The sequence below is a fragment of the Salmo salar genome, chromosome 04, assembly GCF_965601325.2.
Source record: "Salmo salar chromosome 04, fSalSal1, whole genome shotgun sequence".
In the NCBI taxonomy this organism is placed as follows: domain Eukaryota; kingdom Metazoa; phylum Chordata; class Actinopteri; order Salmoniformes; family Salmonidae; genus Salmo; species Salmo salar.
In genome coordinates, this window is record NC_138294.1 from 43,016,468 (window position 1) to 43,032,260 (window position 15,793).

The window sequence follows — 15,793 nt, forward strand, 5'->3', positions numbered from 1 at the left end:
TTCCACTAGCGGTCCGTATGTAGCCAAACGTAGCTGCTGCTCATTTCGTTTGCTAGAAAATTGATAAATGCAAAAAAAAAAAAAGTAAGGCCCACGTCCATAGAGACACATACCAGCTGTCACGCTTGTGTGTAGGAACAGACCAAGGCGCAGCGTGAGTATCGTTCCACATCTTTTATTTGAATGTGAAACTTTGGAAGACAAACAATAAACTAGAAACAAAACACAAACCGTGACGACAGAGGTGTAACATGCGCTAACTCAAAAATAATCTCCCACAAACACAGGTGGGGAAAAAAACTACTTAAATATGATCCCCAATTAGAGACAACGATGACCAGCTGCCTCTAATTGGGAATCATACAAACCCTCAACATAGAAAAAAGAAACTAGAACACAACATAGAAAAAATAAACTAGATAAACCCCCCAGGCACGCCCTGACCTACTCCACCATAGAAAATAAGAGCACTCTATGGTCAGGCTGTGACAACTGCTACTACCTGTCTACGACACAAGTTGTTCTGCTTCCACGAGCACAGCCAATGCTAGCATAAGTAATTCTACATTTGTTGTTAGCCCAGCTGGCATGGACACTGACAGTTGTGAATCTGATGCAGCCGAAGAGCTACTGCCCCGTTACCAAGGAAAGCACCAAACAACAGACAGGGACGTTACACGACGGAAGAGGCGCAATTATGATGAGAACTACATTGATTTGGGCTTCTCTTATATTGGGAGTAGTGCCTTTCCTCAGCCACGGTGTGTTATGTGTAAAAGTACTACCTCACAACTCGATGAAACCTTCACTCTTACGCAGACATTTAGAAACAAAACATGCAAATTTGAAAAATAAGCAACAGGAGTTTTTTGAGCAGAATTAAGACGATTTTTGAGTAGTAAGACATGTATAAAAGCAACAGATACCATTAATAAGAAGGGGCTAGAAGCATATTATATGGTGAGCTATCGAGTGGCTAGGACAGGCAAGCCCCATACTATTGTGGAGGACTTAATTCTTCCTGCTGCCGCACACATGGCTGGGACAATGCTGGGGGAAAAAGGCAAAAAAAACTATACAGACAATGCAGTTATCAAACAACACTGTTTCATGACGCATCAGTGACATGGCAGGAGATGTTTTGAAACAATTACTGCTTCGCATACAAGCCAGTGAATTCTATGCATTACAGCTGGATGAGTCAACAGACATGGCGGGCCTGGCACAGCTCCTGATATATGTCCGTTACGTTTATGGGGGGTCAATTAAGGAGGACATCCTCTTCTGCAAACCACTGGAAAACAGGACAAGAGGAGAGGGTATTTTTTAAGTACTGGACAGCTTTGTGACATCAAATGGACTTTGGTGGTCAAGATGTATTGGTATCTGTACTGATGGCGCAAAAGCCATGACAGGGAGACATAGTGGAGTGGTAACGTGCGTGCAAGCAGTTGCTCCCGACGCCACTAGGTACACTGCAGCATCCACAGTGAGGCTCTTGCTGCCAAGAGAATGCCTGACAGCTTGAAAGATGTTTTTGACACTCCAGTGAAATGGTTAACTTTGTTAAAGCAAGGCCCCTAAACTCTAATTTATTTTCTGCATTATGCAATGATATGGGCAGCAACCATGTAACGCTTTTACAACATACAGAAGTGCGCTGGTTATCAAGGGGCAAAGTATTGACACGTTTTTTTAATTGAGAGGCGAGCTTAAAGTTTTCTTTACTGACCATCATTTTCACTTGTCTGACCGCCTGCACGATGACGAGTTTTTCACACGACTGGCCTATCTGGGAGATGTTTTTTCTCGCCTGAATGATCAGAATCTAGGATTACAGAGACTCCACAACAATGTTCAATATGCGGGACAAAATTGAGGCTATGATTAAGAAGTTGGAGCTCTTCTCTGTCTGCATTAACAAGGACAACACACAGGTCTTTCCATCATTGTATGAGTTTTTGTGTGCAAATGAACTCAAGCTTACGGATAATGTCAAATGTGATATAGCAAAGCACCTGAGTGAGTTGGGTGCGCAATTACGCAGGTACTTTCCCAAAATGTATGACACAAACATCTGGATTCGTTTAAATAAAGAGCAAAATTATTATATTATTATTTGTGCCCTGGTCCTATAAGAGCTCTTTGTCACTTCCCATGAGCCGGGTTGTGACAAAAACTCACACTCATTCTTATGTTTAATACATTTATCGTACAGTGTGTCTGAATGGCTCTTGCGGAGCAGAAAGCACACAGCTTGAAATAATACTTTTTAAATGTTTGTTCATGTTTTGAAAATAACTTTTTAGTTATCAGATTTGATTTTTACAATGATGGCAAAAAACAACATTTAAGAGTGCACTGACCCTGATGCTAGAGGGGGTACGCAGCTGGAGGTTGAATGTTTGAAGGGGTATGGGACTATAAAATGTTTGGGAACCACTACACTAACAGATGCCTGCCTTGGGGCATCAGCAGAGCAGAGAACTGGGTCAGTCATTCTATTCTGCTACTTTCTTCTGTAAAGACCGTCACTAGGGCCCCCAGCCCCAGGACTGTACTGGAATCAGCATGACTTTCACATATTTCCATGTGATAGTACTTTGACACTCGATCAATTCTAAGAATTAAATTGCATTGACCTGCATTTTCCTATATTTACAAGTAGTCACTTTCTGTGTTGCCCAGGTTGCTGCATTGCTTTGTATTGATGTACAGTTGAGGGATTAAGGAGGAGAGAAACATCTGTCTTTGAAACCAGCTGGTGACTTCAAGTATATTACACATCAACAGAGGCCATTGGCTAACCGTAAGGATGTGGTTCTTAGACCGCACCCTCACCAGACTCATGCCCTCGTCTCCCGTGGCGATGCCTGTGATGACAAACTTATCCAACTGCAAGGAAGAATAGGAATAAAACATATTGCAAAGTGATCAAAGGATGCAGGAGTGATTCACAGCCAAGCTCATTACTCAAGTCATTACTCAAGTCTAGTTTCCTGGACATTTGAGCAAAGTACAGACTGTTTGGCCCACACATTAACCCCTGCAATACCTGGATGATGAGTTTGCTGAGTGGTTCAGTGATGACCTTGAACAGCTCCTGGGACTCCTCTCCAGAGCTGATGTGGAAGGTGTCCACCATGGCCTGAGACAGTCTCCTCAGCAGGCCTGTGGCTGCCTCTAGTGGCAGTAGGACCAAAACTTTTAAACAGCCATGCAAATGCCCTGCAATGAGCAGACCATGTTACTGCACATCATGCATGATGCCAAACTGTAGAGGTACTTGATTCAGGGTTTTTCTAAGGCAGGGCTCGCCAATCCTGTTCCCGGAGAGCTACCGTCCTGTGGGTTTTTGCTCCAAATCTAATCTAACATTTTGATGAGCTGAATCAGGTTAGCCACAACTGGGGTTGAAGTCAAAACCTACAGGAGGGTAGCACTCCAGGAACAGATCTAACACCTAAGGCATTATGGGACAGGAGGATACACAACCATTTCCGGTGGTGGAAAAAGTACCCAATTGTCATACTTGAGTAAAAGTAAAAATATCTTAATCAGTTGCGATTTTAGCATGTCAATTTTGGTGGGGCAAAACAAATCTTTGGGGGCGATGCATGCCAGCAAAGCCACAACACAACACAACACTAAGCAATACATTAGTTGCATTGTAATGGTGACAAAACAGTGCCCACAAACTGTTAGGGCCTACATAAAGCTGTCCCAACAGCAGAGCTTTTTTTTCAGCACCACGGAGTGAATCCTTACCACTGCTACACCTGGCAATCAGCGGAGCCTTGTTTGGCAGAAAAACTGTTCATTCAGCCTCATTTACTGCCTTTTTTAAAAACATAGCTGATATGGCTGACTTGCTTAAACAAATGGGGTTTCTATTGACAGTTGAGATTTACAAACTATGGCATAAGGGAACGATGACCGGATAAGAGGCAATCCATTTTGATTAAACATTAATGAGCGAGCTAAGAAGGACGTAGCCAATATGCATGCTCTTCAACCGATCGCTGCCCGCACCCGCCCGCCCGACTAGCATCACTACTCTGGACGGTTCTGACTTGTGGACAACTATAAATACCTAGGTGTCTGGCTAGACCCTAAACTCTCCTTCCAGACTCACATTAAGCATCTCCAATCCAAAGTTAAATCTGCCATCCGTTTTGTCACCAAAGCCCCATATACTACCCACCACTGCAACCTTTATGCTCTCGTTGGCTGGTCCTCGCTACACATTCGTCGCCAAACCCACTGGCTCCAGGTCATCTATAAGTCTTTGCTAGGTAAAGCCCCGCCTTATCTCAGCTCACTGGTCACCATAGCAACACCAACCCATAGCAAGCGCTCCAGCAGGTATATTTCACTGGTCATCCTCAAAGCCAACACCTACTTTGGCCACCTTTCCTTCCAGTTCTCTGCTGCCAATGACTGGAACGAATTGCAAAAATCACTGAAGCTGGAGACCTATATCTTCCTCACTAACTTTAAGCATCAGCTGTCAGAGCAGCTTACCGATTGCTGCAGCTGTACACAGCCCATCTGTAAATATGTCACGCCCTGACCTGAGAGAGCCTTTTTATGTCTCTATTTAGGTTTGGTCAGGGTGTGATTTGGGTGGGCATTCTTTGTCCTTTTTTCTATGTTTTTGTATTTCTTTGTTTTGGCCTGGTATGGCTCTCAATCAGGGACAGCTGTACATTGTTGTCGCTGATTGGGAGCCAAACTTAGGCAGCCTGTTTTCCTTTGGGGTTTTGTGGGTAGTTGTTTCTGTTGTGTGGTTTGCACCTGACAGAACTGTTGGCGTTCGTTTGGTTCTTATGTTCAAGTGTTTTGTATATTTAAAACTTCAATATGAACACTCACCACGCTGCATCTTGGTCTCCTCTTTCAGACGATCGTTACAGAACTACCCACCACAACTGGATCAAGCAGCGTGCTCGGGAGGAGATGGACACCTGGTCTCATCAGGAGTGGATTGGGAGGAGAGACTGGACTTGGGGCCAGGTGATCGACAGATATCGGAGCCTACCCGGGAAGAACGAGAGGCAGCTCCCAACAAAATGTTTGGGGGGGGGCACACGGGTAGTTTGGTTGGACCAGGGGTGAGGCCTGAGTCAACTACCCGTGCTTTTTGTGGTAAGCATGTGCCTGCCTCTCGCACTCTCTCTCCAGTGCGCCTGCCCAGCCCAGTACGTCCTGTTCCTGCTCCTCGCACTAGCCTTGTAGTGCGCACTCCCAGTCCAGAGCCTCCGGCGACAGTTCCCCATCCTGAGCCTCCGGCGACAGTTCCCAGTCCTGAGCCTCCGGCGACAGTTCCCCGTCCAGAGCTTCCGGCGACGTTTTACAGTCCGGAGCCTGCAGAGACGGCCTACAGTCCGGAGCCTGCAGAGACGGCCTACAGTCCGGAGCCTGCAGAGACGGCCTAGTGTCCGGAGCCTGCAGAGACGGCCTACAGTCCGGAGCCTGCAGAGACGGCCTACAGTCCGGAGCCTGCAGAGACGGCCTACAGTCCGGAGCCTGCAGAGACGGCCTACAGTCCGGAGCCTGCAGAGACGGCCTACAGTCCGGAGCCTGCAGAGACGGCCTACAGTCCGGAGCCTACAGAGACGGCCTACAGCCCTGAGCCTCCAGTGCTCCCCCACAGCCCGGTCTATCCTGTGCCTCTTCCATGGATCAGACCTCCAGTAGGTCTCTCCAGCCTGTTGAGTCCTGTGCCTGCTCCCAGAGCCAGGTCTCCTGCATGTCTCCCCAGCCTGGTGAATCCTGTGCCTGCGCCCAGAGCCAGGCCTACTGCAAGTCCCGCCAGTCCGGCGCAGCCAGAGCGGCCCCCCTGTCCGGCGCTGCCAGAGTCGCCCTCCAGTCCGGGGCCCGCGGCGAGGACCCCACTCTAGAGGAGCCACCAAAGTGGGGTGAGCCAGTGGTGGAGCGGGGTCTGCGTCCCGCTCCAGAGCCGCCACCGCGGAGAAATGCCCAAACAGACCCTCCCCTATAGGTTCAGGTTTTGCGGCCGGAGTCCACACCTTTGGGGGGGGTACTGTCACGCCCTGACCTGAGAGAGCCTTTTTATGTCTCTATTTAGGTTTGGTCAGGGTGTGATTTGGGTGGGCATTCTATGTCCTTTTTTCTATGTTTTTGTATTTCTTTGTTTTGGCCTGGTATGGCTCTCAATCAGGGACAGCTGTACATTGTTGTCGCTGATTGGGAGCCATACTTAGGCAGCCTGTTTTCCTTTGGGGTTTTGTGGGTAGTTGTTTCTTTTGTGTGGTTTGCACCTGACAGAACTGTTGGCCTTCGTTTGTTTCTTATGTTCAAGTGTTTTGTATTATTAAAACTTCAATATGAACACTCACCACGCTGCATCTTGGTCCCCTCTTTCAGACGATCGTTACAAAATAGCCCATTCAACCAACTACCTACCTCATCCCCATATTTGTTTTTGTTTTTCTGCTCTTTTGCACCCCAGTATCTCTACTTGCACATCATGATCTGCACATCTATCACTCCAGTGTTAATTCTAAATTGTAATTATTACGCCTCTATGGCCTATTTATTGCCTTACCTCCCTAATATTCTACATTTGCACACACTGTACATAGATTTTTCTATTGTGTTATTGACTGTACGTTTGTTTATGTGTAACTCTGTGTTGTTGTTTTTGTCGCACTGCTTTGCTTTATTTTGGCCAGGTTGCAGTTGTAAATTAGAACTTGTTCTCAACTGGACTACCTGGTTAAATAAAGGTGAAATAAATAAAAAAATATATATAAACATTTTGTTAAGGTACAGCCTTATTCTAAAATGTATTTTTTTTAAATCCTTATCAATCTTCACACAACACTCCAGAGTGAAAACAGGTTTTTAGAAGTTTTTGCGAATTTGTTTAAAATAAAAAACAGAAATAACTTATTTTCATAAGTATTCAGACCCTTTGCTATGAGCTCAGTTGCATCCTGTTTCCATTGATCATCCTTGAGATGTTTCTACAAGTTTTGGAGTCCGCCTGTGGTAAATTCAATTGATTGGACATTATTTGGAAAGGCACACACCTGTCTATATAAGGTCCCACAGTTGACAGTGCATGTCAGAGCAAAAGCTTGAGAAAAAAGCTCCGAAACAGGATTGTGTTGAGTCACAGATTTGGTGAAGGGTACCACAACTTTTCTGCAGAATTGAAGGTCCCTAAGAACACAGTGGCCTCCATCATTCTTAAATGGAAGAAGTTTGGAACCACCAAAACTCTTCCTAGAGCTGGCCGCTCAGCCAAACTGATCAATCGGGGAAGAAGGGCCTTGGTCAGGGTGGTGACCAAGAACCCAATAGTCACTCTGACAGAGATCCAGAGTTCCTCTGTGGAGATGGGAGAACCTTCCAGAAGGACAACCATCTCCATCAATCAAGCCTTTATGAATGAGTGGCCAGACAGAAGCCACTACTCAGGAAAAGGCTCATGACAGCCCGATTGGAGTTTGCCGAAAGACACCTAAAGGAGTATCAGACCCTGAGAAACAAGATTCTCTGGTCCAATGAAACCAAGATTGAACTCTTTGGCCTGAATTTCAGGCGTCACGTCTGGAGGAAACTTGACACCATAACTATAGTGAAGCATGGTGGTGACAGCATCATGCTGTGGGGATGTTTTTCAGTGGCAGGGACTGGGAGACTAGTCAGGATCGAGGGAAAATCAACGGAGCTATGTAAAGAGAGATCCTTGATTAAAACCTGCTCCAGAGTGCTCAGGACCTTGAACTGAGGCAAAGGTTCACCTTCCAGCAGGATAACAACCCTAAGCACACAGCCAAGACAACACAGAAGTGGCTTTGGGACAGGCCTCTAAATGTCCTTGAGTGGCCCAGGCAGATCCCGGATCTCTGGAGAGACTTGAAAATAGCTGTGCAGCGACGCTCCCCTTCCAACCTGACAGAGCTTTAGAGGATCTGCAGAGAATAATGGGAGAAACTCCACAAATACAGGTGTGCCAAGCTTGTTGTGTCATACCCAAGAAGACGCAAGGCTGTAATTGCTGCCAAAGGTACATCAACAAAGTACTGAGTAAAAGGTCTGAATACTTATGTAAATGTGATTTTTCCGGGGGTTTAAAAAAAAATACTTTTGCAAAAATGTGTAAAACCCTTTTTTTGCTTTGTCATTATGGGGTATTGTGTGTAGATTGAGGGGGAGGGAATATTTAATACATTTTAGAATAAGGCTATAACGTGACAAAATGTGAAAAAAGTCAAGGGGTCTGAATACTTTCCGAATGCACTGTAAACCCAAACATTGACCACACACCCTCTCCACGGATAGCAGGCTAGGGATTACTTTGCAACACTTGCAGTTAAGCACTGATTCCTTCCAAACCACTCATTGTTGAATTTGTGATTTCCAACTTGTTGTGAAATGTTAATGTCCAATGGCCGATAATCACCAATAGTTGTATCTATAATTTATCTTGATAATATGACAAGGATTGAAAAGGATTTGCCAGTAGATTGCTAACTTGAAGCATAATGATGACTGCTTGTCTAGCTTGCTAGCTAAGATTTTGAAGGCATGATGTTTACATGATCAGTCCAATCACAGCTACAGTAGATATAACGTGATTTGATGTCATTTTATTTGTGGCCAATGACCTTGAGCCTTCTTGGATGGGCACTTCTAATGTCAGTCTATGGCAGCACCCAAGGGGCTTGAATATTTTAACTCTCCCTGTAGATTTTGTGGTGACGTAGTGTCCCCATGAGTGACAGAACACTGAGCCAATCACGACGCAACTAGAGAACATTACCAACCCCTACGCTCTGTATTTTCTGCTGGCTGCCCCACCACCACAGAAAGCACTGAGCTAGGCTGAAACACCTGCATTTTGGAGCTACCTTACTCAAGAAAGCAAAAATGAGACCATGTTTGTATGCGGCTTTATTAACTCAATTATTAAAAAATGTACACTGTTTGCAAACTGATACGTGAAACATGTTGTTTTTTTTGCTAAACAGGTGTGGCTCAAAATAGGTGGGGCTCTGCTCCAGCTGCCCTGAATGATGGGTCGCCACTGACTCAAGTAAAAGTGAAAGTCACCCAGCAAAATACTACTTGAGTAAAAGTGTTTGGTTTTAAATATACTTCAGTTTCAAAAGTCAATGCAATTGTTAAAATATACTTAAGTATCAAAAGTAAAAGCGAAAGAATAAATTATTTCACATTCCTTACATTAAGCAAACCAGACTGCACTATTGTTTACATGCGTTTTTTTACAGATAGCCAGGGGCACACTCCAAAACACGGACATAATTCTCAAACAAAGCATTTGTGTCCCAAAATTCCAATCCCATGATGATCGAGATGGCGGACCTCACATTGAGTACTGCACAAGCGAGTAGTACAATAAACCACTATTCATCTATATTACAAAGTATATTTTTCAAAGGCAACACATCAACAAATACGCTTTCATCTTGTATTGACTTAGGTCAGTTGCTCCTCCTGAAATCCAGACCTATTGTGCAGTAGAGTGCAAGTTTGCAGTATAGTACAGTTGAGGTTGCGCACGCGCGTGTGTGTGTGTGTGGTGTGTGTGTGCCACACAAAGCGCCCTCTCACTCTTAAAGGAGAAGTTTTATTTTTTTCTTGATGCAGGTCTTTAATGTTGTACACATGAAATAGTGTCATCTCAAATTTTATCCGCAATGTTATATTCCCTGTTGAACAAGTTTCTTCTCACTTAACCATGAAAACAAACAATCATTCTGAATGTTTAACTTTTCAACATTATGCCTGGAGTGTTGCAAGTGTAAATCCCTCTTTCACTTTCCATGTGCTTTTGTGAGTGGGGATTCAGGCCAGGTTTTTTCAGGGTCTGGAAGGATGTCACCTTCCAGGTGTGACTGTTGTCTCAGGTCTTTCCTCTCCACCAGAGCACATGATGAGTCCTGGAGGGGCATGCTGTCATGGACACGTCTGAGAGGCCTTTCCTATTATGGAAGAATCTCTTTCCAGTTCGAAATTAATAGAAATGACATTAGTGACCACAGTAAAGTCAAATTACATCTGCCTGTGAAAACTATTTCTCAAAGCATGGACCCAACAGAATCAAATCAAATCAAATGTATTTATATAGCCCTTCTTACATCAGCTGATATCTCAAAGTGCTGTACAGAAACCCAGCCTAAAACCCCAAACAGCAAGCAGTGCAGGTGTAGAAGCACGGTGGCTAGGAAAAACTCCCTAGAAAGAACATAACAAACATAACAAATATGATAATAAGCCATTTGGACTGAGGTCTGGTAAAATAATAGAAATGTGATTTTGTATACAGTAGCCTATGTGAGTCAGCATTGCATGCATTCTTGTACGAAGGAGATTTCCAGTCATTTAAAGGATATAGGTTTTTGTATCACATTCTTCCATTATGCTAATTGTTCTCATTAAGAAATCTTTCAGTGCAATATATGGTTGCATTTGCTCTTAACTTTAAAAATAAGTTTTCATGAATGTCTACCTCAATTAGGAGGCCCCTATACAGGAAGGAGCATGTTGTATGGATCTACCGCTTTTGAAATGCAGATTAAAACGCTGCCACAAAACTGTTTTTGCAAGCGTAGAGGCATTATAAAGCCTGGTGGTCCATGAAAGGGTTAGAGCCTGTCGTCACTGTCTTTATTGCTGCTGAGGAGGCTGATCATCAAGCCGTTAGTCTTCCACTTAAATAATTCAAAGGCTTTACATCTGTGGGTACAAAAAGTACTCTCCAATGCCACTCAAACTCTCTCTAATCCCTTTGATTCAAAATAAATATCTACATAACCCATGCTAGCTTAGATCCAAAAAAGAACAGGGGCCACAGAGTTGACAGGGGCCACAGAGAGAGAATCTAACATTGGTTAGATTAGTGACAGCTAGTAGGTAGACTTGTCTTACCGTCTTATTCTCAACACTTTACCACCAAACAATTACAGAACACTCCTCTATTGACAGTGTGTGAAGGAGAAAGACCTGGCTTTGTATGTCTCCACCTGGGGTGCAAAGTCTAAAAGTAGCACCTCTCAAGTGGTTAACCACAAACCCTTAATGTGTTCCAGGTGGTTAAATAATAATTAGTGGAATATGAGGGTAGAGTTCATTGATCATGTGTGAAATGCCTAAAGGCTGCAACTCTCTTGAGGAAAGACAGTGTACCAGGGATGGGAAGCATTCTCATCTTTGCTCTGGCTTTTGAATGTTGACATTGAATGTAAAGTGTGACACCTTCTGGTCAGACTTGGAGAGGCAGGCGAACGTTGATCTCTATTGAGACAAATGGCTGCCCACTACTTGTAAGGTCACTCCTTACAGAAATAGTTTGTGGTGAATGATGTCATAGCCCTGGTGAATCTGCTTCCTGGAGAGAAACGTCCCATTTCTGTCACACAGAGGACAACCATGATGAGTCACATACAAATCTAACGCAGATAACAGACATCATTGATCACACACACACATTTATTTTATTTTATTGAACTAGGCGAGTCAGTTAAGAACAAATTCTTATTTACAATGACGGCCTACCAAAAGGCAAATGGCCTCCTGCGTTGACGACGGCTGGGATAAAAAAATATATATATAGGACAAACACACATCACGACAAGAGAGACACCACAACACTACATAAAGAGAGACCTAAGACATGGCAGAAACACATGACAACACAGCATGGTAGCGACACCACATGACAACAACATGGTAGCAACACAACATGGCAGAAGCACAAAATGGTAGCAGCACAAAACATGGTACAAACATTATTGGGCACAGACAACAGCACAAAGGGCAAGAAGGTAGAGACAACAATACATCACGTGAAGCAGCCACAACTGTCAGTAAGAGTGTCCATGATTGAGTGTTTGAATGAAGACATTGAGATAAAACTGTCCAGTTTGAGTGTTTTTTGCAGCTCGTTCCACTTGCTAGCTGCAGTGAACTGAAAATAGGAGCTTCCCAGGGATGTGTGTGCTTTGGGGACCTTTAACAGAATGTGACTGGCAGAACGGGTGTTGTATGTGGAGGATGAGGGCTGCAGTAAGTATCTCAGATAGGGGGGAGTGAGGCCTAAGAGGGTTTCATAAATAAGCATCAACCAGTGGGTCTTGTGACGGGTATACAGAGATGACCAGTTTACAGAGGAGTATAGAGTGCAGTGATGTGTCGTATAAGGAGCATTGGTGGCAAATCTGATGGCCGAGTGGTAAAGAACATCTAGCGGCTCAAGAGCACCCTTACCTGCCGATCTATAAATTACGTCTCTGTAATCTAGCATGGGTAGGATTGTCATCTGAATCAGGATTAGTTTGGCAGCTGGGGTGAAAGAGGACCAATTACAATAGTGCAGGTATTCCCACCCAGGGGTACGCGCAATGCGTATCCCTGTTCATTTACAGGGGTACAGCACACATTTATATTTTCCAACGGGGATATACATTTGGGTGAGGTTATTTTCTCGCCTGAGTAGCCTCGTTTCACTGCCTAAAATAACATTAAACTATCTAGTGTTCACCGAAATAACAACACAATGTCAAATACAGGTAGCCTAGTCAAATAATGAACATCTAAACACATTAACCGTTACTCTCTTGCGGGAAACCTTCACTCTTGCGCAGACATTTAGAAACGGAACATGACCATTTGAAAAATAAGCCACGGGAGTTTTTGGAGCGAGAAGAAAGATGACTTTCGAGTAGTAAGATACCATTAATAAGAAGGGGCTAGAAGTGTCTTATATGGTGAGCTACCGAGTGGCTAGGACAGGCAAGCCCCATACTATTGTGGAGGACTTAATTCTCCCTGCTGTCGCGGATGTGGCTGGGAACAACGCTGGGGGAAAAGGCCAAAAGAACTATTCAAACAATGCATTCATCAAACAACACTGTTTCACGACGCATCAGTGACATGGCAGGAGATGTTTTGAAACAATTACTGCTTTGCAGACAAGCCAGTGAATTCTATGCATTACAGCTGGATGAGTCAACAGACGTGGCGGGCCTGGCACAGCTCCTGATATATGTCCGTTACGTTTATGGGGGTTCAGTTAAGGAAGACATCCTCTTTTGCAAACCACTGGAAACCAGGACAACAGGAGAGGATACTGGACAGCTTTGTGACATCAAATGGACTTTGGTGGTCAAAATGTATTGGTATCTGTACTGACGGCGCAAAAGCCATGACAGGGAGACATAGTGGAGTGGTAACGTGCGTGCAAGCAGTTGCTCCCGACACCACTTGGGTACACTGCAGCATCCACCTTGAGGCTCTTGCTGCCAAGAGAATGCCTGACAGCTTGAAAGACGTTTTGGACACTACACTGAAAATGGTTAACTTTGTTAAAGCAAAACCCCTGAACTCTCGTGTATTTTCTGCATTATGCAATGATATGGGCAGCGACCATGTAACGCTTTTACAATATGCAGAAGTGCGCTGGTTATCAAGGGGCAAAGTATTGACACTTTTTTTTAATTGAGAGACGAGCTTAAAGTTTTCACTTGTCTGTTGGCTTGCATGATGACAAGTTTCTCAAACGACTGACCTATCTGGGTGCTGTTTTTTTTCGCTTAATTGATCTGAATCTAGGATTACAGGGAATCTCTGCAACTATATTCCATGTGCGGGACAAAATTGAAGCTATGATTAAGAAGTTAGATCTCTTCTCTGTCTGCATTAACAAGGACAACACACAGGTCTTTCCATCATTGTATGATTTTTTGTGTGCAAAGAACTCAAGTTTATGGACAGTGTCAAATGTGATATAGCGAAGCACCTGAGTGAGCTGGGTGCGCAATTACGCATTACTGGATTCATTATCCCTTTCATGACCTGCCTCCAGTCCACTTACCGATATCTGAACAAGAGAGCCTCATCAAAATTGCAACAAGTGGTTCTGTGAAAATTGAATTTAATCAGAAGCCACTGCCAGATTTATGGATTGGGCTGCACTCAGAGTTTCTTGCCTTAGCAAATTGCGCTGTTAAGACACTGATGCCCTTTGCAACCACGTACCAATGTGAGAGTGGATTCTCGGCCCTCACTAGCATGAAAACTAAATACAGGCACAGACTGTGTGTGGAAAATTATTTAAGACTGAGTCTCTCTCCAATACAACCTATCATTGCAGAGTTATGTGCATCCTTTCAAGAACACCCTTCTCATTAACCTGTGGTGAGTTATTCACAATTTTGGAGTTTTATATGTAAGTTGGCTAAATAAAGAGTAAAATTATTGATTATTATTATATTATTATTTGTGCCCTGGTCCTATAAGAGCTCTTTGTCACTTCCCAGCAGCCGGGTTGTGACTAAAACTCACACTCATTCTTATGTTAAATAAATGTATCGTGTAGTGTGTGTGTGTGTGTGTGACAGGCTTACAATGATGGCAAAAAACAACATTTGAAAGTGCGCTGACCCTGGTTCTAGAGGGGGTACGCAGCTGGAGGTTGAATGTTTGAAGGGGTATGGGACGATAAAACATTTGGGAACCACTGCGATAGAAGAAACCAATCTTGATTTAACCTATGCCTGCAGCTTTGATATGTGCTGAGAGAAGGACAGTGTACCGTCAAGCCATACTCCCAAGTACTTGTATGAGGTGACTACCTCAAGCTCTAAACCCTCAGAGGTAGTAATCACACCCGGTGGGGAGCGGGGCATTCTTCTTACCAAACCACATGAACTTTGTTTTGGGGGAGTTCAGAACAAGGTTAAGGGCAGAGAAAGCTTGTTGGACACTAAGGGCTCCTGAGTAGCGCAGCAGTCTAAGGCACTGCATCTCAGTGCTAGTGGCGTCACTGCAGACCCTGGTTCGATTCCAAGCTGTATCACAACCAGCCGTGATTGGGAGTCCCATAGGGCGGAGCACAATTGGCCCAGCGTCGTCTCGGTCTGGGTTATGGTTTGGCCAGGCTAGGCTGTCATTGTAAATAACAATTTGTTCTAAACTGACTTGCCTAGTTAAATAAAGGTTAAATAATAAGAAAGCTTTGTTGTGGAGATCTGGGGAAGTGCCAGCTGAGTATAAGACTGTATCATCAGCATATAAATGGATGAGAGAGCTTCCTGCAGCCTGAGCTATGTTGTATATGTAAATTGAGAAGAACGTGGGGCCTAGGATTGAGTCTTGGGGTACTCTCTTGGTGACAGGCAGTGGCTGAGACAGCAGATGTTCTGAATTTATACACTGCACTCTTTGAGAGGTAGTTAGCAAACCAGACCAAAGACCCCTCAGAGACACCAATACTCCTTAGCTGGCACACAAGAATGGATTGGTCTACCCTATCAAAAGCTTTGGCCAAGTCAATAAAAACAGCAGCACAACATTGCTCAGTATCAAGGACAATGGTGACATCATTTAGGACCTTTAAGGTTGCAGTGACACATCCATAACCTGAGTGGAAAATCTGATTGCCAGTCAGTTGATTATTGATACGTTTTCCCAACACTTTTGACAACAGGGCAAAATAGAAATGGGCCTATACAGTTAGGTCTCCACCTTTAAATAAAGGATGCATCGTAGCTGCTTTCCAAGCAATGGGAACCTCCCCAGAGAGGAGAGAACAGGTTAAAAAGGTCAGAGATAGGCTTGGCGATGATAAGGACTGCAACCTTAAAGAAGGGTCTTTAGCACCTCAAACTTTGTAGTGGGCAGGGAAAAAAGAGGGAGGAGCATCGGGGCTAGTCGCATTAGAAGGGGTGGGAGATGAGGAAATGTTGGATGGGCAATGAGGCATGGCTGAGTCAAATAGGAATCCTGACTTAATGAA

At 44.2% G+C, this 15,793-nt stretch overlaps 1 protein-coding gene across 1 annotated transcript in view; it reads right to left on the reverse strand.

Annotated features, from left to right (window-relative positions):
* The window catches only part of LOC106602812 (sodium-dependent phosphate transport protein 2A-like), a 58,728-nt gene extending 48,778 nt beyond the window's left edge, over positions 1-9,950 (reverse strand). The window contains exons 1-3 of the mRNA XM_045716242.2: positions 9,881-9,950; positions 3,056-3,228; positions 2,792-2,895 (exon numbers count right to left, since the gene is read on the reverse strand). Coding sequence (XP_045572198.2) covers positions 2,792-2,895; positions 3,056-3,228; positions 9,881-9,950 — 347 coding nt within the window. The remainder of the gene's footprint in view (positions 1-2,791; positions 2,896-3,055; positions 3,229-9,880) is intronic.
* Between the last annotated feature and the right edge of the window lie 5,843 nt (positions 9,951-15,793).